Source organism: Panicum virgatum, chromosome 9K (assembly GCF_016808335.1).
Source record: "Panicum virgatum strain AP13 chromosome 9K, P.virgatum_v5, whole genome shotgun sequence".
Lineage (NCBI taxonomy): Eukaryota > Viridiplantae > Streptophyta > Magnoliopsida > Poales > Poaceae > Panicum > Panicum virgatum.
Window position 1 is genome coordinate 70881181 of NC_053144.1, and position 24223 is coordinate 70905403.

The 24223-nt window shown below is 49.5% G+C and overlaps 2 protein-coding genes across 2 annotated transcripts; both read right to left on the minus strand.

The window, feature by feature from the left end:
* Nucleotides 1-236: 236 nt before the first annotated feature.
* Nucleotides 237-21334, minus strand: LOC120647651 (palmitoyl-protein thioesterase 1-like). The gene is made up of 12 exons (XM_039924525.1): nt 21141-21334; nt 20977-21061; nt 20819-20870; nt 20676-20696; nt 20533-20586; nt 20056-20106; nt 19801-19863; nt 18862-18927; nt 18723-18761; nt 1137-1259; nt 830-922; nt 237-760 (listed from the first exon to the last, which is right to left on the minus strand). Exons 1-12 carry the CDS (start codon nt 21229-21231, stop codon nt 500-502), a joined length of 999 nt encoding a protein of 332 aa, XP_039780459.1. The 5' UTR covers nt 21232-21334; the 3' UTR covers nt 237-499.
* Nucleotides 21335-21563: 229 nt separating this feature from the next.
* LOC120647652 (deSI-like protein At4g17486) lies at nt 21564-23915 on the minus strand. Its single transcript, XM_039924526.1, has 4 exons — nt 23397-23915; nt 22877-23164; nt 22710-22790; nt 21564-22186 (listed from the first exon to the last, which is right to left on the minus strand). The coding sequence occupies exons 1-4, from the start codon at nt 23590-23592 to the stop codon at nt 22047-22049; spliced, it is 705 nt and encodes a 234-aa protein (XP_039780460.1). The 5' UTR covers nt 23593-23915; the 3' UTR covers nt 21564-22046.
* Nucleotides 23916-24223: the final 308 nt, after the last annotated feature.

Sequence of the window (24223 nt, forward strand, 5' to 3'; positions counted from 1 at the left end):
AGATGTAGATGCTTTGCTTGTTCATGCAACCAGCCAACCTAACCTGCTATATATCTACATGGAAACACAATCAGGTGCTGCAAATCCAAAGGGTGATGAGGCGCTGGGCTAGATTTTCTTTCTTTTTCTGAAAGGTGGGTGGTGCTGGGATAGGTGGATGGCTATTCCTCCACTCCAGCAACACAAGAAGAATGGTACGAAATGCTGTATATCATGGCCAGAATGGAAGCATGACAAGGTCTCTTGCAGGGTGGCCCACCCAACCCAAAGCCCCCTGCTTGCAGTGCTGCATCATGCACTTTATTTCACGTATAGGCAGAACTCCGATCATACATCCCGTCAAAAAACAAAAACAACTCCAATCATACATGACACTAGTGATCATGCCACCATCATGAATCCACTACTGGACTTGAAATGGAATAAATCCGAGTGCAAACCCACCATATACACCACCTACAAGAGCAGGGAGGGACTACCACAATATGATTATGATCCATCACAACGCCCGTGAGTAAAGCACGGCACCCTCCGTCTGCCCCAGCGCTTCCCTGGCAATGTGCCAAGTCACACCTAGCAAGTCAGAAATGCTCCACTGGAGGGTCTTCTCTGATGACTTGTCTGCCAGATAAGGCACGATGTACTTCTTCATGTCACCTTTGGAGATACCCAGGTGACCCCCCGCCACAGAGACGAATTTTACCCGCCCTGCTTCATCCAGCGTCTTCAAACCAATCCAGTCTTCCTCGTACAGCTTTGTCTGTACACACAGTTTGCCATCATAAGCAACTTAAAACTCACCAAATCACACCATCAGATTCAATTCTACCTTCTGAGGGGGTAAAACTGGATCAAAGGCTCCATCAGGATAGTAACCAAACCACGCGGTTTCCCGAGGTATCAAAACTGCATCATCCTGAAACTGCAAAAGAAAAAAAAAGATATATTGGTCACATTCAAGATTGTTCAAGGAAATTATTCTATAGTATTATGGCATAAAATAGTATTTCATGCTGCATTATGTTGCAATGTACTTTGAACTATGGTTTCTACCTACTTCCTGCCACCATAAGCGCAGAACACTGCTACTATCCTGAAACTTGGTCAGAGTCAATTTTGGACAATGCCAAGCTTACCATGATTAGTACCAAATTCTCCAGGCTGCTGAACCTTTTCTTGTAGGTAGCATTTCTTTTATCTGGAATTTCATTGTTAAGTCTTGGAAGAAACCTGCAACTCTTCAAATAATCTGCCATGTCCTGGAAAATAGTCATAGTAACATTCATCAGAAATATTCCCATCAAAGACAAATTCTTACCAGTAAAAGCAAAAGATTACCACACAAAAAATTTTACCATCGAGGGAAAAAATAGAACCTCAGGCTTACCACATGGTTATAAACTCTCAAGTTGCGAACGGGTCTCTAGCTGACTTGGTTAGATGGCCTTAGTAGCACTCCCCGGATACTGAGTTTGACTCCCCATGGGAGCAAATTTCAGCCTGGGGTTAAAAAAAGGAATCCCCTCGCCTGCCACCTCAGGCTGCTAATGGTTCAGAAACTGAACCAAAACCACCCCACCCCGTAACTGATATGGTGGATCGGCTGATAAGCGTAATTAGGCAATACTCGCCCTCCTCTGCGGAGGCTCTGAGTTTGTTAACCCTAATTGTTGCTTGCTTTATTGATAAAGCCGGACTCCTTTATATAGAGCCGGGAGAGTACAGAAGACAAGTCCTTGTTTAATTCTAACTAACACAAATCTAAACCGAATAGATTACAAATTAAATAAAAATCACACTTCTGCAGCCGTGGCCTCCTTCTTCTTGTGCCGCTGGTACGTGCGCCCAACAAAGGCGTCCACAACACTTTCGCCCTCCTTTCGAAACAGCTCGTCCTCGAGCTGGAATACCGGATAGTGCTCCTTGAATTGCACCAACGGCTCCCAAGTTGCTTCAGAAACAGCACGACCAACCCATTGGACAGAAAGTTCCCAGGCTCCACGGTTAAGGCGTGCACGAATGACCTTGGCCGGTGTAGGAACTGCACGACCATGCACGATAGGAGGTAGTGGTACTGTCTCTGTTGGAGGATCACCCCGATGCTTCTTGAGGAACACCACATGAAAGACATCATGAATACGCGTCTTGGCTGGGAGACGTAGACGATAAGCGACATCACCAATGCGTTCCAATACTTGGAACGGACCATAAAACCTAGGAGCCAGCTTGCTGTTGGTGTTATCAGTGATACTGGCGGCCGAATGGTGATGGAGGCGAAGCCAAGCCCAATCGCCAACTGTGAGCTCCATGTCACGACGAGAACGATCAGCCCCAACCTTTATGTAATCCTGGGCTTGGAGGAGACGGTCACGAATATCAGCGAGGAAGACGTCTCGCTCCTGCAACTGGCGGTCCAGAGCCACCACTCGAGCAAGACCCGGCCTGTAGGACGCCAACGTGGGTGGCGAGCGGCCGTAAACAACTTCAAACGGTGTTGTCTACAAAGCCGTCTGGTATGATGAATTGTAGTAATACTCCGCCCATGGCAGCCACCTGAGCCATTGTTTGGGGCGATCTCCTGCTAAACACCGGAGGTAGACACCCAGCACTCTATTGGTGACCTCCGATTGACCATCCGTCTGCGGATGGAATGCCGAACTCAGCCGTAACTTGACGCCGGAAAGCTTGAAGAGCTCGCTCCAAAACGAGCTTGTGAACACCGGATCCCGATAGCTCACAATGGAACATGGGAAGCCATGCAACCGGACAATATTGTCGAAGAACGCCTGGGCAACAGAGATGGCAGTGTAGGGATGTCCAAGCGCGATGAAGTGGGCGTACTTGGAGAAGCGGTCGACGACGGTGAGGACGACAGACTTGCCGCTGATCCTCGGAAAGCCCTCGACGAAATCCATAGCGATGTCGGCCCACACCGAGTGCGGAACGTCGAGAGGCTGGAGGAGCCCCGCCGGGTGCAAGTGCTCCGTCTTGTTGCGCTGGCCAGTAGTGCAGCTCTTGACGAACTCCCGTACCTTGCGCGACGCGTGTGGATTGTAGAACGATGCCCGCAAGCGGACGAGAGTCTTCTGCGCGCCCTCGTGGCCGGTGCCATGCACTTGGTGGAGAAGCGCCGGCCACAAGGTCGACTGGTCGGGGACGAAGATGCGGCCGCGGTGCATGACAAAACCGTCAGCCATCGACCATGTAGCTGCTCGGACTCACGGCGGAAGTCGTCGAAGAGGGCGAACTCCGGCCGAGATGTGGCGATGGCGTGGACGGCCAACTCGTCGCCCTCGTCCCTCCTGGACAGGGCGTCAGCCGCTCCGTTCTGGGGACCAGGCCGGAACTGCACCTTGAACGTGTAGCCGAACAGCTTGCTCACCCATGTATGCTGGGGAATTGAGGAGAGCCGCAGATCCAGGAGATACTTGAGGTTGCAATGGTCAGTTCTAACGACGAACGGACGTGTCCACAGATATGGACGCCAATGCCTCACAGCCTGCACAAGACCAATCAATTCACGTTCATATGCAGCAAGTTTAGTATGGCGCGCAGCGACAGCCTTGCTGAAGAAAGCAATGGGGCCGTTAAGCTGGTGAAGGACGGCCCCAAAGCCGGTACCGGAGGTGTCGCAGTCCACCACAAATTCTTTGGTGAAATCGGGCAGTTGAAGAACTGGCCCCGTGGTGAGCGCCCTCTTCAAATCGTTGAAGGCGTCAGTGGCCGCCTGAGTCCATAGGAACGCGTCCCTCTTGAGCAAGGCGGTGAGCGGAGCCGCGATAACGCCGTAGTTGTGCATGAACTTGCAATAGTATCCCGTGAGGCCGAGGAAGCCCCGCAATGCCTTCAGGGATGTGGGCAGCGGCCACGCCTGAACGGCTACCACCTTTGACTGATCCATGGCGACGCCGGAACCCATCACGATATGCCCAGATAGGCCATGCTTTGTTCGGCGAAGGAGCACTTGGACCGTTTGAGCACCAGGCCGTGCTCACGCAGCGTCAAGAAGACGACGCGGAGGTGCTCAAGATGTTCGCTCCATGTCTTGCTGTAGATCAAAATGTCGTCGAAGAAGACAAGAACGAACCGGCGCAGGTAGGGACGAAGTACCTCGTTCATTAGTGTTTGGAACGTTGACGGCGCATTGGTGAGGCCGAACGGCATCACCAAGAACTCGAAGTGGCCGTGGTGGGTACGGAACGCCGTCTTCGCGATGTCGTCGGGGTGCATGCGAACCTGGTGGTACCCGCTGCGGAGGTCGAGCTTCGTGAAGAAGGCGGCGCCGTGGAGTTCGTCGAGCAGCTCGTCAACGACTAGAATCGGGAACATGTCCCGAACTGTGGCGCCGTTGAGGGCACGGTAGTCCACGCAGAAGCGCCACGTGCCGTCCTTCTTCCGAACCAGCAACATCGGGGAGGAGAACGCCGATGTACTCGGCCGGATAATGCCTTGTCGAAGCATGTCGGCGCACTGTCGTTCGATCTCATCTTTGAGGAGCTGCGGGTAACGATATGGCCGCACGGCAACTGGCAACGTCCCGGGCAGCAGATGGATGCAGTGGTCGAAGCTGCGGCTTGGCGGTAGTGTCGTTGGTGGCTCGAACAGGTCGCTGAAGGCGTCGAGCAGCAGCTAAAGGAGATCCTGAAGTCCGGCCGTCGCAAGGCGCCAGACCGATGGTGCGCCCAGACCGGCCCAACGGACCCAGCGCCGGCCCCGCCAGAACGCCATGTCGAGGCGTCCCAGATCCCATGTGATGGGACCAAGGGTGCGCAGCCAGTGGTAACCGAGTACCAGCTCGTAGCCCTCCAGCGGGATGACGTGGATGTCGATGTGGAACGTCTCCTGGCCGATCGTCACCGGGACGGCCTTGCAGATGTCACACCCGGTTTTAAGAAAGAAACCGAATGTATAACTATATGTATGCCAGGATCAAGTTTCATACATATAGAGACATCATAAGTGAATAATCAGTAATAGTATCACGTAAAAGAGAATTACAATAAATAAAAGACTATCAGAGTTATACAGCTTATCCTGGAAACGAAGGCTTCAAACTTCACAGGCAATCGACTGGGGGTTGCGTACGCCTAGAACTCAGCATCATCTTCAAAAGACTTCATAGCAACTTTCTCTTCTGAGCAGCAGTAAGCAAGGGTGAGTACACTTATGGTTGGTACTCAGCAAGGCCACAAGAAATAACCAGAATATGATTTAAGTCCATCTTTAAGTTTATTAATCATGTGAGGGTCCAAGCCGCTCTTGACCGTGAACACGGCTAACCGGTTAGTTTTAACTCTGCAGAGGTTGTACACTTCCACCACAATTTGCGTAAAATTTCCGAAGAACTTTAAACCCAACCACGCATGTGCTAGCCAGGCACAATACCACACTTTCGAGGTGTGATTGCATAGGGACGCTACGAGGCCTTTACAAAGATTCCCTAACAAATGACAATCCGCTAAGATTTCAAGCCAAAGCAGAGCATAACCCTCCCTAACGGTCAGCTCCTTAACAAAGGCCGCTACCCCAAGAGGATCGGGCTATACCCCATCGATGCATCCCCTCTTGCCCTTTCGGTAAGACTGTCACAAGCTAGAGTTTCTAATTAATCAGCCAAGACCAGAGCCATATAGTATTGTGGTTGTACTGTTTTTCTGGGTGGTTCTCCATGTTCCAATTAAATCATCGTACTCTTGTAAATAAGCATAGATAGAAGGGTGGTTAGGGTTAATTGCCTTACTCCAACAAAACTCCAACAAAAAGTTACACTTACTGCTCTTCAGCTTTTGCTCTTCAACTCTTACTGGCTTGGAAAACTTGATCTTCAGGCTTCGAACAACGATCCTTCTACTCGAAGCAATCAACGAGCAAACATACAAAGCAAACAAGAAAATACGTCTAAGAACAATACACCAAAACAAAAGAAAGGCTTTAAAAGAGCGTACTAAAGGATATGGGTCGCTGCTACGGTTACGAGAGCGCAAGAAACGCGGAAAACGGAGTTAAAACGGCGATTCTATGGGTTAAACGGTGATGTTGGTGGAGAGTGATTCCGGAACGGACGAACACTACAACAGTGAAGAAAGAGCGCACCAGTCGAAGTGAACAACTCCAAGCCAGAAACGAGGCTTCGCACAGTAAATTGGATTCTCCCTGTATTCAATGTGTCCCAACAATGTACAGGAGTCGGGTATTTATAGGTGACGGTTCACCTACCACCCTCCGTTATTACACCGTAATGCCCCCAAACAACTATATTCCCAGAATATTTCCGGGGTACAACCGTATTTTTACATCATTTGATAAATTACATCAGAGCCTCTTCTGCCCATTGGGCCCATTACAACCTATTGGGCCCATTACAAATTCCCTTCGCGGCTTTCGAAGCGCTTACTCTCCGACCCCTTCCCTTCTGGTCTTCGACTTCGCAGTCGGCGCCCTGGTCTTCGCCTCTCTTCGCTTCTCTTCGTCTTCGCCTGTGGCGAACCGGTCTTCACCGTAGGCGCCTCGGTCTTCACCGTAGGCGCCTCGGTCTTCGTCACTCTTCGCTTCTCTTCGTCTTCACCTGTGGCGAACCGGTCTTCGCCGTAGGCGCCTCGGTCTTCGTCACTCTTCGCTTCTCTTCGTCTTCGCCTGTGGCAAACCAGTCTTCGCCGTAGGCGCCTCGGTCTTCGTCACTCTTCGCTTCTCTTCGTCTTCGCCTTTGGCGAACCGGTCTTCGCCATAGGCGTCTTGGTCTTCGCCCGAAGCTTGAAGCCCTTTGACTACTCGGCTTGCCGAGCCGGGAGGAGACCTTGTCGTTGCATTCAAATTGCACGCGGGCCTTCGGTCGATGGCCGAAGGTGGCGCCCCCAACAGTAGCCCCTCGGAGTCGTTGCCCATCCTTGGAGGGGCGATGACTTCGACTTCTTCTCCCGAAGCGCCACCCTTCGGGCCTCGACCGATCGCTTCGCAGTCCGTCGAGGCCTGAGTCTTTTCAGTTCACCTGCTAAGCAACGGACTAGACATCGAGGCGTATTAGTAAATGCATTAAAGAGTTAATCAAAATTAATTTGACTTTTTTGTTCGACGCGTCGCACGAGGCTTCCGGTGCGAAATTCCGACATTGCCCTTCCCCGCGCGATCCCTCCGCGAAAATTCTGGAGGGGTAAAACAGATTTTTCACGTCCCCCCTCCTATATAAGTGGGGGTGCTCGGGCGGGGGATGGTACACTTTCTTTGCTTTCCGGCGCCGAACTCTCTTGCTTCACTCTGCTTTTGTTCCTCTTCGTCTCAGTTTTAGCTCCTCTCCTATCGTTTGCGCCACGGCGAACTCGCTTGGTCCTGCGATGGCTCCGAAGAAGAGCAAGTTCCCGCCTACCACCTTCTTCGGTCCGACGAAGATGACTCTGGCGTTGCTTGGAGAAATGGAGAACCAAGGGGTACTGACTCCTGGCCTTGGACGTGTTCCACCGGAGACGGACACCTATGCGAAGCCAAGAGAAGACGAAGTGGTCGTCTTCAAGGACTTCTTTCCCGCTGGGCTTCGCTTCCCCCTCGATCCCGCTGTCGTCGACATCTTTGCCCGGTACGGCGTCTTCCTACACCACATGACCCCGAACTCTTTCGCCCGCGTCAACCTTTTCATGTGGTTGTCGAAGACCTGTCACCTCGCCCCGACCCCGGAGAACTTCGCTCGGGTGATGCGGGTGCACTGCCAGCCGAAGAGCATCTCCGTTCGTGGCTCTGACGGTATCTCAACGGAGATGGAGCCCCAGTACGGGTGCTACATCTTCGCCTTTCAACATACTGCTCCTAGCCCCGTCGGGGCGTCGAAGAATAAGTGGCCGGGGGACTGGTCTTCGTTCTGGTTTTACCACAAGGTTCCCCTCGACCCGGAGACAAAGCGCCACCCTTTGGTTGTTCAGAAGCTTGGAAATTTGGGCGACACCCCGAAGGTGGACGTGGCTCGCATCCCTGCGAACGAAGCCTTCATGACCGTCCTTCGTGAGGTGTCGAAAGTGCTCAGCATGCGTGACATAACAGAAGAGTTCGTCGCATGCGGGTGCTTCCCCCTCAGAGAGGGCTGGACCATTTCCTCCTGGGCTCCTTCGGAGAGGGAAGTTTATGGGCTTCCGATGCCCAACTTTAGCGAAGTCTTCGGACTTTGAAAAGAACGTAAGTTTTTTTTTTGCGAGGACAATAAGAACTTGTCTTCATTTTCAGAAATAGATGTAGCGGAGGTGGAGACCCGCGCTGACGAGATGCTTGGACCAGTGTCCGGCAATGAATATGACTTGCTTCTGTCCAAACTTGCCGGCGCGCGAGGCAATCGGGTGTTTTCCTTCTTCGGCATCGAAGCCCCTCAGCGTGCTGCCGAAACTCTTCTCGCTGTTCAGAAAGCAGGGGGAAAAGCTGGAGGCACCGGTGGCGTCACTGCCACACTTGAGAAGAAAAAATGGAAAAAGGGGGGCTCTGGCCCTGGCGGAGCGAAACGCTCGAAGCTTCTAGAGTTCCTGACTTCCTCGCCCCTTCGCAGCGCTGGGGAGTCCGAAGACAATGGGGGAAACGGAAATCCCGTCACCGCTTCTTCGCCTCCCATTGCCGCTCGTCCTATCGCGACCGTCGCTCCACCGCCAAAGCCCTCACTGGCTCTAGAGTACAGCGCCATGGAGCCAGACAGCGATGACGAACTCGTCCAGAAGATCCAATCTGTCCTGGCGACCACGGAGCCCCATGCTAAAAACTCAGCCGCAGCCCCTTCGTCTCCGGATTCGTCATCGACGTCTTCGGATTCGTCGTCGTCGTCAAGCGGCGAGGACGTGGAGGGGTCCGGTCCTGGTCCTCAGGGACATGCCACTGCCCCCGAGACGGCCCCGACCGTCGCTGTCGGCGAGGGCGGCCGGGTTCCTGCCGCCGGGTCTTCCAGCCGAAGGCCCGCGACGTTCACCTCGACAAAGAGCAGCGGCTACCACATAAGCACCTCCGACCCTGTTGAGGTGGCTGCCGCTCTCGGGATGCCAGAGGCGAAGCTAATCGGGGACAACATCGTCGGCAGTCTTCGGTTTTCGAGCAGCGATCGGGAGAGGAGATTCCTTGCCGAAGCCGGCTCCTCCTTCGGCTTTCCCCTTATGGAGAAGCGCCTGATGTCCTCCGGAGTGAGCCAAATTCTTCAAGACGTCGAAGACCTCTCCTTAAAGGCCTTCGTCGCTTCGCGCTGCGCCTCCCGTCAACTCAGGAATGACAACGAACGAACTTCGCAGTTGGCGAGAATGGAGGAGCGTGTGGTAGCCCTGGAAATGGAAAAAACTGCTCTCGAGGAGGCACTCGTTGCTGCACATGCTGAGGCGAAGAACCATGCCGAGGCTGCTCGCCGGGACGCACTTGCTGCGGAGAAGGCCAAGGAAAATGCTGAAAAAGCTAAAGCTGAAGCCGAAGAGGCCCGGAGGGTTGCCGAAGCTCAACGTGCCCGTGGGAAAGATGTTGTTCAGCGATGGAGCACCGCTATCAGCTCCTTCGCAGATTTGGTGCAAACTGACATTCACGGCCCGCTCGCGAAGTTCGCTATTGACCCTCCGGAGATATCGCAAGAGGAGAACGTCGAAGTGGCGGAACTCTTCCGCTGGATCCGTGCCTCCTTGGAGGTGGCTAGATCTGGCGCGGACTTCAAATGCGAGCTATCCGCTACGGTTGCGGCGCGTACTCTTAGTGCTGCCGTCTGCTACCAGCGGAGAGCAGTGCCTCTTCGACGGGCATCGTGAAGGCTCAGCTGCGACTTCTTCGGGACTCGTGTTTTGAATGGCCTTCGCTGGACTCCTTGCGCCCCGAAGCCCTTTCTGCCCTGCCGAAGAATATCGCCAAGAACTTCGCGAAGTACTTCCATGAAAAGGGGCGGCTACTTGTCGATGTTGAGCTGGAGCGCATGAAAGATCAAGTACCACTTCGCGTTTCCAAGGTTCACTTTTTGTTACCGTCTTCGCTTATCGATGTGCATGATTTCTCTTAGATTCAAGAGAAGGCAGAAATCTTCGCTCGAGGCTGCGGCGAGGGCGAAGATGGCGGGGGGCAAGCGGATGATGCGCTGAAGATTGGCGAGGTGTGATGACTGAAGGCCTAGTGATTTTTGTAGTAGTGTAGTATTGAAAACAGAAGTATCACTGTATCTAACGCCTTCGATGTCTGCGCAGGACCCTGCGTTGGCCCCTGCGCGAATCATCGAAAGTATTATTCCTTGGCGCTTGAACCGCGGGAATTTTTATGTTTCTGGTTTAACTTGGGAGAAGTTCTGTGCCCGTCGCCCTTGGTTTTCATTTGATGAGTTTTGGTCTGACCGAGATCGCGTATATGACTATCGGAACGCCGATACAAAACGTTTCTTCGCGGAATTCCAGCGCAATTTCGAAGAACACGCAAAAGTTCTGTCTGAGCGCCGGCTTCGCCGTGAAATAAAACGTCTTTTGGACACCGATAGGCCTTATAAAGCGCTCATGGGCCTTCTAGAGCCGAAGCCAGAGCCTTTTGAAGACATGATTGCTCCGCATGAATTCATGTATCGTCGCCAAGGGATTTTTGACGAAGACTCTTCTTAACGATGGGGTGCCCTCGCTTGCAGGGGTTGAATTTGAAGCATTTCTTCGCCGGACAACCGAAGAAATAATAGATGTTGCGGTCCGCGAAGTCATATCTGACTTGGACCGCCTTATCTTCGATGAAGAAATTTCATATGTAACTTCCTGATTTAGTTTTCGTGGAGTCTTCGACTTAGCGCGAAGGGAAGAAATTTGTACCTTTCTTCGCTTTTGTGCGAAGTGTACACGTGCGTTTTCTTCGCTATTATTGCGAAGTGTAATTTTTCTTGTAACGCGAACTGTTCTTTTTATATACAAATGAATATATTTATGCTTCCTAGTTTTATCTTTGACTGCAAATTTGTATTTTGCGAGGCGCCACCCCCTCCCCCCCTTTTGCACGGGCGAGAGGATGAAAGTCATCGACGCCGCAGTTGAGCGTATGTACGTTTTGCGAAGCGCCACCCCCCCTTTGCTCGACTTGCGGGAGGCGATGAATTTTCACGCGTGAGATTTTGATTTTGGTTCTTTGCTCATCGACTTTCCTGCCCCTGGGATCTTCGCTCATGAAGATTTTTTGTCTTCGATCTTCTGCCTTGGGCTCTTCGCTCGCAAGGACTTTTCTGCCTTAGGCTTTTCGCTCATAAGGACTTTTATGTCTTCGAATTTCTGCCTTGGGCTCTTCGCTCGCAAGGACTTTTCTGCCTTAGTCTTTTTGCTCATAAGGACTTTTATGTCTTCGAATTTCTGTCTTGGGCTCTTTGCACGCAAGGACTTTTCTGCCTTAGGCTTTTCGCTCATAAGGACTTTTATGTCTTCGAATTTCTGCCTTGGGCTCTTTGCTCGCAAAGACTTTTCTGTCTTAGGCTTTTCGCTCATAAGGACTTTTATGTCTTCGAATTTCTGCCTTGGGCTCTTCGCTCGTAAGGACTTTTCTGCCTTAGGCTTTTCGCTTATAAGGACTTTTATGTCTACGAATTTCTGCCTTGAGCTCTTCGCTCGCAAGGACTTTTCTGCTTTAGCCTTTTCTCTCATAAGGACTTTGTTATTTAGTTGGAAGTAAAGCTAAGGGGAGCGAAGCCCCTATCCGGGATTGCGTCCCGTGCTTACTTTTTTCAAGCTTCATCGCTTGTTTTATGCGCCGATGAGCGAAGAGGGATAGACACTTCGGTGCCTTCACCATATTCCTGTTCCTGAGAGGTTTTTCTTTCCGGGGGACCTTGCTTATATTTCTTTCGGTGCCTTGAACTTATTTCTTTCGGGTTTCATCTCTAGCCTACCCCAACTTGCTTGGAAAAAAGGCTATGTTGTTGTTGTTGTTGGACCTTGCTTATATTTCACAAGGGGTTACACAGGGTTCCGCCTCGTTAAAAACCTCACACCTCCGACGTCCAGAGTGAACGTGCGAAGGCTTCCCCCGTAAGGAAAAGAGTACGGTCCCTTCGATACATTGTGCGAATTTCTCGCAAACAAAAAATAAAATAAAATAAATTGCGGAAATAAATACTAAACTGTTGAGCCCCTTCGGTTATTTTTCTCCGCGGGCTCTTACATTATTCCTATACATAGTACTTTTGCAGCATATCTTTGTTCCATGAGTATGAGTCTTCGACACCTTCCAGTGTGCGAAGTCTGCAGGCTTCTGGTCTCACCATGGAGGCGACAATGAATAGTCCATCCCACTTGCTATGCATCTTCCCTTTCTGTTTGGCCTTCGGGATTCTGCGAAGAACAAGATCCCCTTCTTGAATCTCCCTGGGCTTCACCTTCTTGTTCTTCCATCTTCGAGTTTCTTCTTGGTATTTGCCGAGGTTGATTGCTGCTTGCATCTTTGCTGCCTCGATTGTGTCGATTGAAGGCTTTATGTCTTCCTCTATATTGTCCGTACCTTCGGACGTCCTCCAAGATTTGAGCTTGATTTCTTCGGGCATGACAGCTTCTTCGCCGTACAAGAGCTTGAACGGAGTAAACTTCGTTGTCCTTGACTCTGTCGTATTGTGTGACCAAATTACCCTTGATAACTCATCTATCCACTTCCCCTTCGGCAACTCGGTAATATTCTTCTTTATGCCTGCGGGTGATAGACCGAAGCGAAACATAGCTTCGTCCCAAGCTGCGTGGTGAAGTCTCTGAATGTGGTGCAATCAAATTGCTTGCCGTTGTCTACGGTGACTTCTTTTGGTACGCCGAAGCGGCACACAATGTTTTGCCAAAAGAACTTCTGCAAGGCTCCGGCTGTGATATCTCTGAGAGCCTTGGCTTCGACCCACTTCGAGAAATATTCTACTACGACTGCAGCATACTTGTAGTTTCCTGGCGCCGTGGGCAAAGGCCCTACAATGTCGATGCCCCATCGAGCGAGGGGCCACACCGGAGGCAATAACTGCACTTCGTCTGGTGGAAATTTGTTGTATGGTGCATGCCTTTGGCAATTTGAGTATTTTCGGACCACTTCGTGCGCGTCTGCAACCGCCAAAGGCCAATAGAAGCCTTCGCAAAAGGCTTTGCCTACCAATGCCCTTGTTGCAATGTGCGAAGAGCACATGCCTGCGTGAATCTCTTCGAGCAACTGTCGGCCTTCTTCGCAAGAGATTCACTTCAGGAGGGGCGCGCAGACACCCCCTCGATATAGGTTTTCGTTGATGATTTTGTAGTTGCGAGCACGAAGAGCCATTCTCTTTTCTTCCTTGTTATCTTCAGGGACGAAATGCCCTCGCGGACAGGCCATTATGGTTGCCCTCCAGTCTTCGCTAGTTATGGCGTTGATGAATTTTACAGGCTCTTCGGCGCAGTTGACAGAGCTCTGCTTCAATGTTTCAAAGAACACATCTGGTGGCAGCGGATCATATTGAGCTGCGGCCTTCGCCAGTATATCGGCTTGCTTGTTTTGCGATCTTGGGAAGCTCCGTATGCTGAATCCGAGGAAAAACCTTTCCATGCTTCGGACAGCTGCCGGATACTTTGACAGCTCCGGCTTCAGTGCTCTATTGGTTTTATTGATGTGTCCGGTGATTACCTTCGAGTCGGATCTGATGGACAGCCTTCGCGCTCCCAGTGCTCTTGCCTTGCGAAGACCTAGGAGCAGGCCTTCGTATTCTACAACATTGTTTGTGCACCCTTTGAAGTCTAGCCTCGTTGCATATTTCAATTGTGTGCCCGATGGGGCAGTAAGGATTGCCGAAGCCCCTGCCCCATCTCTCTGGTATGCCCCATCACATTCAAGCTGTCATATTGATTCTAACTTCGGTTTTTCTTGCGAAGGCACCGCTGGAGTCCAGTCTGCAATGAACTCTGCCAAAACCTGGGACTTGATTGCTGTTCTGGGGACGAAGTCAATTGTATGCTCCGCTAGTTTTGTAGCCCATTTGCCTATTCTGCCGGAAGCCTCCTTGTTTTCAAACATATCCCGAAGAGGGAATGAAGTTGGAACTTTTATCTTATGACTCTGGAAATAGTAGCGAAGCTTGCGCGGAGCCATGACTATTGTGTAAGCCATTTTTTCCATTTCGGAGTATAGTAGTTTCGAGCCACTCAGGGCTTCGGAGACGAAATAGATGGGGACTTGCTTAAGTTCGCCTTCGATTAATCTCTCTTCGACGAGAGCTGCACTGACCGCGGCACCCGAAGTGGCGATGTACAGCAAGAGCTCTGCCTTCTCAGAAGGGCTGGACATGACTGCCATGTTTTCTATAAATGTTTTCAAGGCTTCAAACGCCTTCTCTTGCTCTTCGCCCCATTGCATGTTGCCAGCTCCTTTCAATGCTTTGAAGAATGGGAGAGACTTTTCTGCCGACCTGGAGATGAATCTGTTCAGCTAAGCCAATCGACCTATCAATTTTTGAACTCCTTTCTTTGTGGTTGCCGGCTTCATCCGCCTGATTGCCTCGATCTTCTTAGGGTTCGCCTCTATACCCCTTTCTGTGATCATACAACCCAACAGCTTGCCTCTTCGAACACCGAAGACACATTTTTCAGGGTTTAGCTTTAGCCCGTGCCGGCGAAGGTTTGCAAATGTTTCACGAAGATTTTGTATGTGATCTTTTTTCTTGCATCGAACGACCACGTCATCCACATATGCGGAGATGTTTCTGTCTAGCTGATCCCCGAGCACCTTCTTGATCATTCTGTTAAATGTACAGCCTGCGTTGCGGAGGCCTTCTGGCATCCTGATGTAACAGTATGTCCCGAAGGGAGTGGTGAAACTAGTTTTCTCTTCGTCCCCCTTATTCATAAAAATCTGGTGATAGCCGGAGAAACAATCCAGCATGCTCAGCATTTCTGAGCCGGCCGCCGCATCGACCAATGTGTCGATGCGAGGCAAAGGGTATTCATCCTTCGGACAAACCTTATTGAGGTTGGTGAAGTCGATGCACATTCTCCATTTCTCATTCTTCTTCGGTACCATGACCACATTTGCCAACCACTCTGGGTATTGCACCTCGCGAATGACATCTGCGTCTAGCAATTTCTGCACCTCGCCCTGTGTTGCTTTCTTCCTCTCTTCGGACATTGACCTCTGCCCCTGCTTTATCGGTTTTGCCTTCGGGTTGACTGTAAGCGTATGCTCAATGACTTCTCGACTGACTCCTCGCAGGTCGGACGAAGACCATGCGAAGACGTCTTGATTGTTCCTCAGAAACTGTATGAGTCTTACCTCTTCGTGCTCCTCGAGCTCCTTGCCAATGATCACCAGACGATCAGGCACATCTTCGCATAATGGTACCTTCTTTGTATGTTCTGCTGGTGAGACCCCTTCGTTTTTATGGTCTCTTCGCATGTCTTCGGCAACAAATGTTTTTGTGTCCTCTTCGGTAGCCTCAATGGTATGCACAATTTTGTTGGTGCTATACGCGTTATCTTCGCACCTGCGCGCTTCTTCTTGATTGCCGTAGACGGTCACGACTCCCCCTGCCGAAGGTATCTTCATGCATAGATACAGCTGATGGATTACAGCTGCAAACTTCACCAGGGTGTTGCGGCCGAAGATGGCATTGTATGGATAGTTGATGTCCACTGCATCAAAGGTTATTGCTTCGGTTCTTTGCGTGACCCCTTCGCCGAAAGTGACGTTGAGCTCTATCTTGCAGAGGGCCTCGATTCTCTTGCCTCCGAAGCCAATGAGAGGGTATTGCGATTTTTTTCAGAGCTTGCTCTGTGAACCCCATCTTGACGAAGCACTGTCATACCAGAATGTCTGCGGAGTTGCCATTGTCGACCAATATCCTTCTGACGTCATTCCCAGCGAAGTGTACTGAATTCTTGCCAATGTTGGCTCTGATGACAAGGGGATCATTGTGAGGGTAGTGTTGTAGCTGAAGATCCGCCTGTGTGAAGGTTATTGGGACATGCGACCACGGAGTTCGGAAACATTTGCCTTCGATTACATGAGACAGTTCTGAAGTATTCTTTGTGTTGCCTCTTCGTCTCATGAACCGGTTCATTGGATCCTCCGGAGATGGCGTTGATGATGTTAACCATGCTGCCGGAGGGTCCGTCGCCTGCTCTTTCCGGTATCTGTCCTGGCTCGAGCTTCGGTGGTGGGGGTAAAGGCGTGGAGCTCCTTGACCATGTGTTGGCGTACTGCGGAGCGGGTAGCATCGGCATCGACTGGTGCGAAGGTGGTGGCATGGATTGTTGCGAAGGCAATGACATTAGAGGGGTGTATGATGGGTTGTAGTTGTAAACTGGGTATGATACTGGCCAATTTGGTGTTGGGGTCCAGATGGTTTGTGGAAGAGGAACTGGATGCGGTGGTTGCGAAGTGTAATTTACTGGTTTTGCTGATTGTGCATTTTTGCGTTCGAGTTCTGCCTTCGTTTCAATTGCGATTGGGCATTCATTGGTCCAATGACCTTGGTCCTTCCCATGGAAATAGCAAAATGGTGTTTTTTCCCTTCGGCCCCCCTTTTCTCTTCAGCCTTTCTGGTAGCGGTTTTCGCGATTGTATCTGTCTTCGCGGTTGGACTTGTCATCATGGCTGGGCCTGTCTTCGCGGCTAGATCTGTCTTCGCGGTGATCTCTGCCGCCCTTGTTCTTGTGGTGGCTGGTTTCACGTGACTCCTCCTCGGAGACGCTATTGACAGTTTTTTGCTTCGACTGGTCGGAATGCCATGGCTTCTGGTGCGACCTCTCGCGATTCCTTGACTTCCTCTTCTCATTCATTTCTTCGAGCTTCTGCCTCTTCGCACGGTCTGATATGCAATATTCTTGCATTATCTCGAACAATTTGATAACTGTCTTCGGCCTTCGTCGGGTTAAGTACTCCCCGCATGGGCCGAGGCTGATCCCATTGACTACTGAGTCGATAATGCTCTGGTCAGTGACGTCTGGCCCTCTTGCGCGAAGCTTTATCAGGCTCTGAAGGTACTCCTGTAAAGTCATGCTTCCTTGCTTCAAGTTATGGAAGTCGCAGGATGTGACTTCGTCGGGCCTGACGGCTCGAAAACTTGAGCGCAACTGGGAACAAAGCTGGTTCCATGATAGAATGCTTCCTGGGGGTATGTTTGCATACCATCGCTGAGCCAGTCCTCGCAGCGTGAGGACAAGTGCCTTCGACTTGCACGCTGTGCCTCCTCCGGCTGCCTCTATGGTGGCTTCGTATTTCAGGAGAAACTCTTCGAGGTCGGACTCACCATCAAACTGAGGCAGTACTGCTGGGTTGAGGCGATGAGGCCATTGTATCTCTTCCAACTCTTCGGACAATGGTGTTCTTCGCGGGTGGCCCTTTCGATAATACCCTTCCTCCTCTGGCTCAGACTGGTCAGAGATCTCTTCGACTGGTATAGTCCTTGTTCGGACCTTTGCGTTTCTTGGTGGGTTCGTTGCGACCGTGCCCTTCGACAGTGGCTGCGGCGGCTGCGGTGCTTGCATTTTTTCGAGCATCAGTCGTTGTGCTCTGATATTCTCTTGTAACGCCTTGCAGCGAAGATCTTCTTCTTGCAGCTTGTTGTACTACTCTTGCCTTTCTGCTTCAGTCAACATTATTTCCTTCCCTTTCGCCCTCGTGATGATTTGAGGCTCCGTAGATTCTTCCTGAAGAGCTTGTATCTTGGCTCTTCGCGCCTCTTCGAGGCGAGCATCAACCCTTCGCATTGCAGCGATGTCTTCGGCAGAGAAGCCAAGGTCCAGCAGATCGACTTCGTGTTGACCTTCTGCGATGTCTTCAACGGTGATGTCTTCGTTGCCGGTTGCGGGCTCTTGTCCGGGGGCGGCTTCGTCTTGCGGAGTTGTCGTCATTGTTGTCGTGTCTGTCGAAGTGGTAGTAGCGTCTCCCTTCTTCTTCGCCGCCATGTGGTGTGGCGTGGTGTGTCGAACCGACGGGTGGGCGCCAAACTGTTGGTGGAGAGTGCTTCTGGAACGGACAAACACTACAACAGTGAAGAAAGAGCGCACCAGTCGAAGTGAACAACTCCAAGCCAGAAACGAGGCTTCGCACAGTAAATTGGATCCTCTCTGTATTCGCACAGTAGTGTATTGGATCGATCACGACCATTTCAGCTCGATCCAAACCTATCCAAACCATTCTCACTGGTAAACCAAACTGAACCAAACCATTTTCTAAGGCCAGCCTATTTACACCAAACCAATGCTGAACCAGCTGAAACCCATACCGAAAAAATTGGTTTGACACCAAACCACTAGCAGCTCGACTGCCACCACGCCAAAGCATAAAGGTAAGTCCCAACCGTACTCACTTGGGTAACGGCGCCCCTATCTAAGGGTGGAGCAGGGGTTCAGGGGTTTTATCGGCCTGTGTGAGAGGTCTTCTCTTATTCAATGCTCTGGGGTTTCTTCCCTCCATAGGCTGAGTTTTTTTTTAAACTCTCAATCAATTATAAAAGAAAATGACCAAACTAGTTATTCAGCATTACATAGCTAGCTATCCTGTAAGCCTTAACAAGCATCTTCACTGGTGCACGCAACTGATTAGTCAAACACTAGTTTGTCCTCGAGAGTTGAGTCACCTCTACCACTAAGAACAACATATACAGTGAGTGTCCTATAAATTTAATTATTCCTAGCCCTATATAGTGTGCAGTACCAGTAGACTGACCAGTACAACAAGCAAGTCAAAACACATCCTTAAGTCCAACAATAAAGTACATGTCAACCAAACAACATAAAAAGTGCATTCCTCATTATCAGAAATATGCTCAAAAGGTACATAATACTCACAGTTGGGATTTTGAGGTAACCACTAGGAGCAAGATGTTCCTGTAATTCACCATGTCTCAAGTTATCCCCAAAAAGATAAATATTTAAAAGTGTTCATCATGACAAAAATCCAGTTTGACTGAAGCCAAGATATACAAACCTGCACATAGTCTGAGTAGATCTCCAATTTAATCAGAGCATCGACAATAATGCAAAAAATACCAGACTGCAAATACACAGATGTTAACTGAATTATATGAGCTGCCATAGAATATTTAAATATCAGAACATAAGTGCATTTAAACATTAATGGCGACATTGATGAAGATGTTAGGCATAGAATTTCAGCTGGCTGGTTGAAATGGCGGAAAGCTTCTGGCATCCTTTGTGACAAGAGGGTGCCACAAAAACTAAAAGGCAAATTCTATAAGACAGCAATTCGTCCGGCGATGTTATACGGTGCTGAATGTTGGCCTACAAAAAGGCGACATGTCCAGCAACTGAGTGTAGCAGAGATGCGGATGTTGCGGTGGTTTTGCGGGCACACAAGGAGGGATAGAGTCCGGAACGAAGTTATTCGGGATAGGGTCGGGGTGGCACCAATTGAGGAGAAACTTACCCAGCATCGGCTGAGATGGTTTGGACATGTCCAACGAAGGCCTCCTGAGGCGCCGGTGCGTAATGGGATTCTTGAGCGGGTCAATAATGTAAAGAGGGGTGGAGGTAGACCTAAACTGACGTGGGATGAGTCGGTTAAAAGAGACCTTAAGGATTGGAATATTTCTAAAGAGATAGCTTTGGATAGGAGCGCTTGGAGACTAGCTATCAATGTGCCTGAACCTTGAACTTATTTCTTTCGGGTTTCATCTCTAGCCTACTCCAACTTGTTTGGGAAAAAAGGCTTTGTTGTTGTTGTAAACATTAATGGCATTAGTCTCAGCCAGTATATTTTCTTTGTTTTTATGAACTGTATAAGTCATCACAACAAACGCACACAAGAGCATTCAAGCACACGAGTTTATCACTATATCATCGATTTATTGGTCAAAACTTGGCAAAACAAACTGCATATTAATTTGAGATAATTAGATTAACTTACACCACAAAGTGGCACTGAAGCAGTACCAGCATGAGGACCTCCTAGAGAGATGAAATTCTTGACCTGCGGGCAGTCGGATCAGGAACCATAGCATATATTGCATAGGAAATTGGTAGAAACTAAAGTGCATACAAGACAGATTAACCATCCAGCTGGCCAATTCCCTGTATTAGTTTGATGGAGGCTAAATAAAATAGAATTTGAACTGCATTCATTTTATTTATACTTTTATGCTCCTATTTTAGGAAAACTCACAGGTGGTCCATCGTCACAATACTCAACCACTGCTCGACCAATCAAGTTCCCCTGCAAGTACACAAAGAGGGAAATGGTTTTAGTATATCATCTACACCAAGTCACCAATTAGAGCAAGAATTAAATAAAAAAGTAATGAAAATAAGCTAATAAGTTAATCCCTCATTCCCAGATTCCCTACCTATCTTCCTCTCATAGGTGAGGCGGTAACAAAGGAAATGTTTATTCGCAACCGGTTTATGTTCCTTTTAATACTATGTAAAACAAAATGAACTATAGCACAATTAAAGTGTTTGTCGGTGAAAAATAAAGCTAAAATGTTTACAAGCATGTAAAGTAGGTTGTATGTGCTAAGCATTTTTAAGATGATGCAGTGACTAACATCATGTAACAGTGGCAGAAATATGAGATGGATTTGGCATTTAAAAGTAAGGAACGTCCTAAGACTGGAAACAAGACAGCAGCACATGAGCATACCTGAGACAGACCAACTATGTTGTAGCCGCTTCTCAGCTGCTCCATTTCCTTGACCTTGAGAAATAGGAGTGCCAGCGGTGACTACCAGTTTTTAACAACTCATCAAACTGTGCAAGATGGAATTATGGATGGTGAGGAAACACCTTGTTGCAGATGATGTCAGCCTGCGGACAGGAAACAGGCGAATGTGTTAGTGAACCTAGAAACGTTTAACAAGAAGAAAGAAAATGATGAAAGCGAACGTAAGCCTTCCTAGTAAAAAGAAAAGAAAAGAAAGAAAGAGAACCTGTTGTTGAAGAGGCATGACCCAAGAGTCCCATGTTCCGCTCCCGATTTCTCTGGGGGTGAAAAAGGTTGTGGTCAGTCTTATCTCGTATAGACCCATTAAAGTAGGCAGTGGGATTTGAGGAGAAAGAAAGAGTTAGCGAGCAAATAGCAGAGTACAGGCAGTGGCCTTCGGAGCCCGACCATTCGGCGAGAAGTTTTGTGAACTGGGCGACGCCATGGTTGGCGCACTGGTCCCCAATCCCTGCGATTCCAGTGGCATCGAACCAATCATCATATCAAAGTTGTTGCAGAGGAGAGCCCAAAATTAAGTAAGGGCCTACCGTGCAGGACGATGAAGGGCAGGGCGGAGGTCCGCGCCGCCGCGAGGAGAGGGAGGAGGAGGACGGCCGCGGCGGCTCTCTGCATCGCCATTATTCCTCGCGCTCCGTCGGCGGGGTCCGTCCGATTCCACCAAAGCTAGCTGCCCGCTGGCGGACCTGGCCAAGAACTTCCCCTCTTTGACAAGCAACTGCAAGGCAGCTGGGTCCACATGGCAGTCATTAACATGCGGTGAGGTGTCAAATACTGAAAAGCTTGCGAATTGGAAACCAAATTCTGAAATTTCTCAATTTTTGTCATCATCCGCTTTTAGCACCGTGATTTAAAGATAGAATTTTTACTATATATACTCCGTAAGATCACATGTAAAATAAAATCAAGGCACAGTTCTGAATTCTGATGAATCCGGGCACTCAACGAACAGATACAGCAGCAAGTGCGAGTTGATGCACACGTCTGGAAAACCATTTCAATCTCCATCAATTAATTTTTGTACAGAAGAAATCACTCACACACACCATCACCGATTCACCGTACAAAGTCAGACGAGATGACCTCACTATTCAGACAGTATGTCACACCATTCTCACTAAGTTACTACAGCATATTCCCCACACAGCCATGATATGCTGGTTAACTTGGCCTTTGCCACATGATACCACAAATACAATATCATCACATTATACCCTACTACACGAACTGACAACAGCAACATCAATCAATCAATCATTCATCACCACGGACGACCAGCAAGCCACCTTGGAGGTCTGAAATTTTGACAGCTGGTGATCCTGCCATACCATCACCAGATCATCAGCGCTACCAAAGAACCTGCCTCTGATCCTCAGCAGACAACCCAAAAGGCAATGCAATGCTTGCTGTCGATGGAGAATAGAGGCAGTAGTCAATTAGAAGCTATCCCTGCCAGGAGTTAATGTCTTGTCCCTTGAAGATAAAACGTCGCTGTTTGGCACTCTTAGAAGTTGGTCTAAGTCATCATCTTCATCACTTCCCTCAACAATCGACGCGTTGGACCCCAAGCCATCATCTGCAGCGATGGAAACAAACAAAGACATATCCAGTTTCAGGATGGATTTCAGTAAGGGTCATGTGATTCAGAGCAGCCAAGTAATGAGCACCGGAAAGCTCATGTTGGGAACCGAAAGATGGATGAAGCATACGGAGGCCAAACCGATTTTTTATATGGCTCTTTAGTATTTAATTTTGAAATGAAATGAAAGAAGATACAATCAAAATAACTTCCTAGCAATTTTATGTTGGTAGCTTGGTTCATCTTCCACCAGATATGGAAAAAGTAAGATAACTTGTTCACAATTCCATGTTGTTCCGATATCTTCATTGAAATGAGCAGATAAATTAGAGATAATTCATGCTATCCTCAATTAACTGAACACAGCCGCTTAAGCAATGCCGTTCACAGCAGCAACGAATTGGGGGAAGAACAAGCTTTGATAAAATGGCATATATAGGTTCTGTAAGTTTGAATTCAAACGCAACCATGTGATGTGAGCGTACAAACAAACAGTTAAACAGGGATGCAGGCACAGTACCAGAAAAATCAGGATGTGGGTTTACATCTCTGACTGCCGAAACCTTGATGCTCTCTGGCAATACGCAGTTGAAGAATGAGCCTGCGGTTCCAACACAGCTAAGAATCAGCATATGAGGAAGGAGCATCAAGAGATTATGAGTGTGTCTGTTGTGGAAGAATAGTAACCTAATCTGGCGAGTCGATTGACCCACCCGGGCACTGGCTTGCCAGTCAAACGCTGGCAGACATCAGCTGTAAAATGATTGCAGTTCTTGACAATCAGATGATAGGTGTCTCCATGGTAATCCTCAGCGAGATCCTCTATGCAGGTGCGGACTTGCGAAGGGGACATATCAGTTGTGCCGACACAGACTGAGCGTCTGAAGATAAAGCCGGGGCAGCTTTTGGGTTCTACTTGGAAGACTCCGCTGGTTGGGTATTCATGAGCTCCAAAGCCATACTCCATGCCATGAGCTGCCAAATATATAAGGGCCGTTGGTTGGCAAATATAAGAGGGAAGCAAAACAACAGAAGTACAGAAGTGGTGGTAGGTGTAAGTGTAATTCAACCAAGGGAGATTCCTTAAAACATGCTATGCTATGCTATGCTATGTATATACGCTCGTAGGTGGCTTGGGTGAGTACTGAGTAGTACAGTACAGCAACTCTGTAATTAGCAGAGTGGTGGAACAAGGACAAGGAGTTACCTTCGATCCCCGAGTGGAAGATGCCGAGCCCGAACCAGTAGAGGTAGTGGTTGAGAGGGGAGATGTCGTAGATGTTGAGGTACACCGCGGCCGCCGAGGGGGGAGGAGGAGGAGGCTCCTTGGTGCTGCTGCTGCTGCTGCTGCTGGGCTTGGCGGATGAGGAGGCGGAGGACCAGGACGCCGGCAGCACCCGCATGGCGCAGGCCGCGGGAGACGAAGGCAGATCTGGCGCGGAATTGCTGACAATTGAGGAAGCAAGACCAGACCAAGTGAAGCAGCAGCGGCAGTCAAATCAAAATCAAATTGGGGATGAGCAGCGCTGCTCGATCTCAAAGCAAGCAAGATTGGCAGCGCCGCCCCGTCTCTCTCGCTCGTCTCAGCAGGCAGAGGCAGCAGCTGGTAAGGTAGGCAACCGAGGAGAGGCCGGCAACACCAGCAACAGCTCAACAGCCAGCCTCCAGCCAGGGGGAGGGGGAGACCGAGACCGAGACCGAGAGAGAGACCTCGGCAGGCAGGCTCGGGAGGAGGAGAACAAGCAGGGTTTTATATGTATATCATAGACCGTGTTTGGTTAGAAACCATGGTATTACTGTAGCACTTTTGACCAAAAATTTAGAGTAGTAAACGAAGTCTAATTACAAAACCACATCCACAACCCCCGTGTAAATCGAAAGATGAATCTAATGAGGTCTTTGACCACGCGATTAGAGGATGGTTACTGTAGCGTCACTGTAGTAAATCATCAATTAATTACTGTCATTAGATTCGTCTCGAAAAGTTACACTCATCCCTGAAAAGGTTTTGCAAATAGACTTTATTTAGTACTT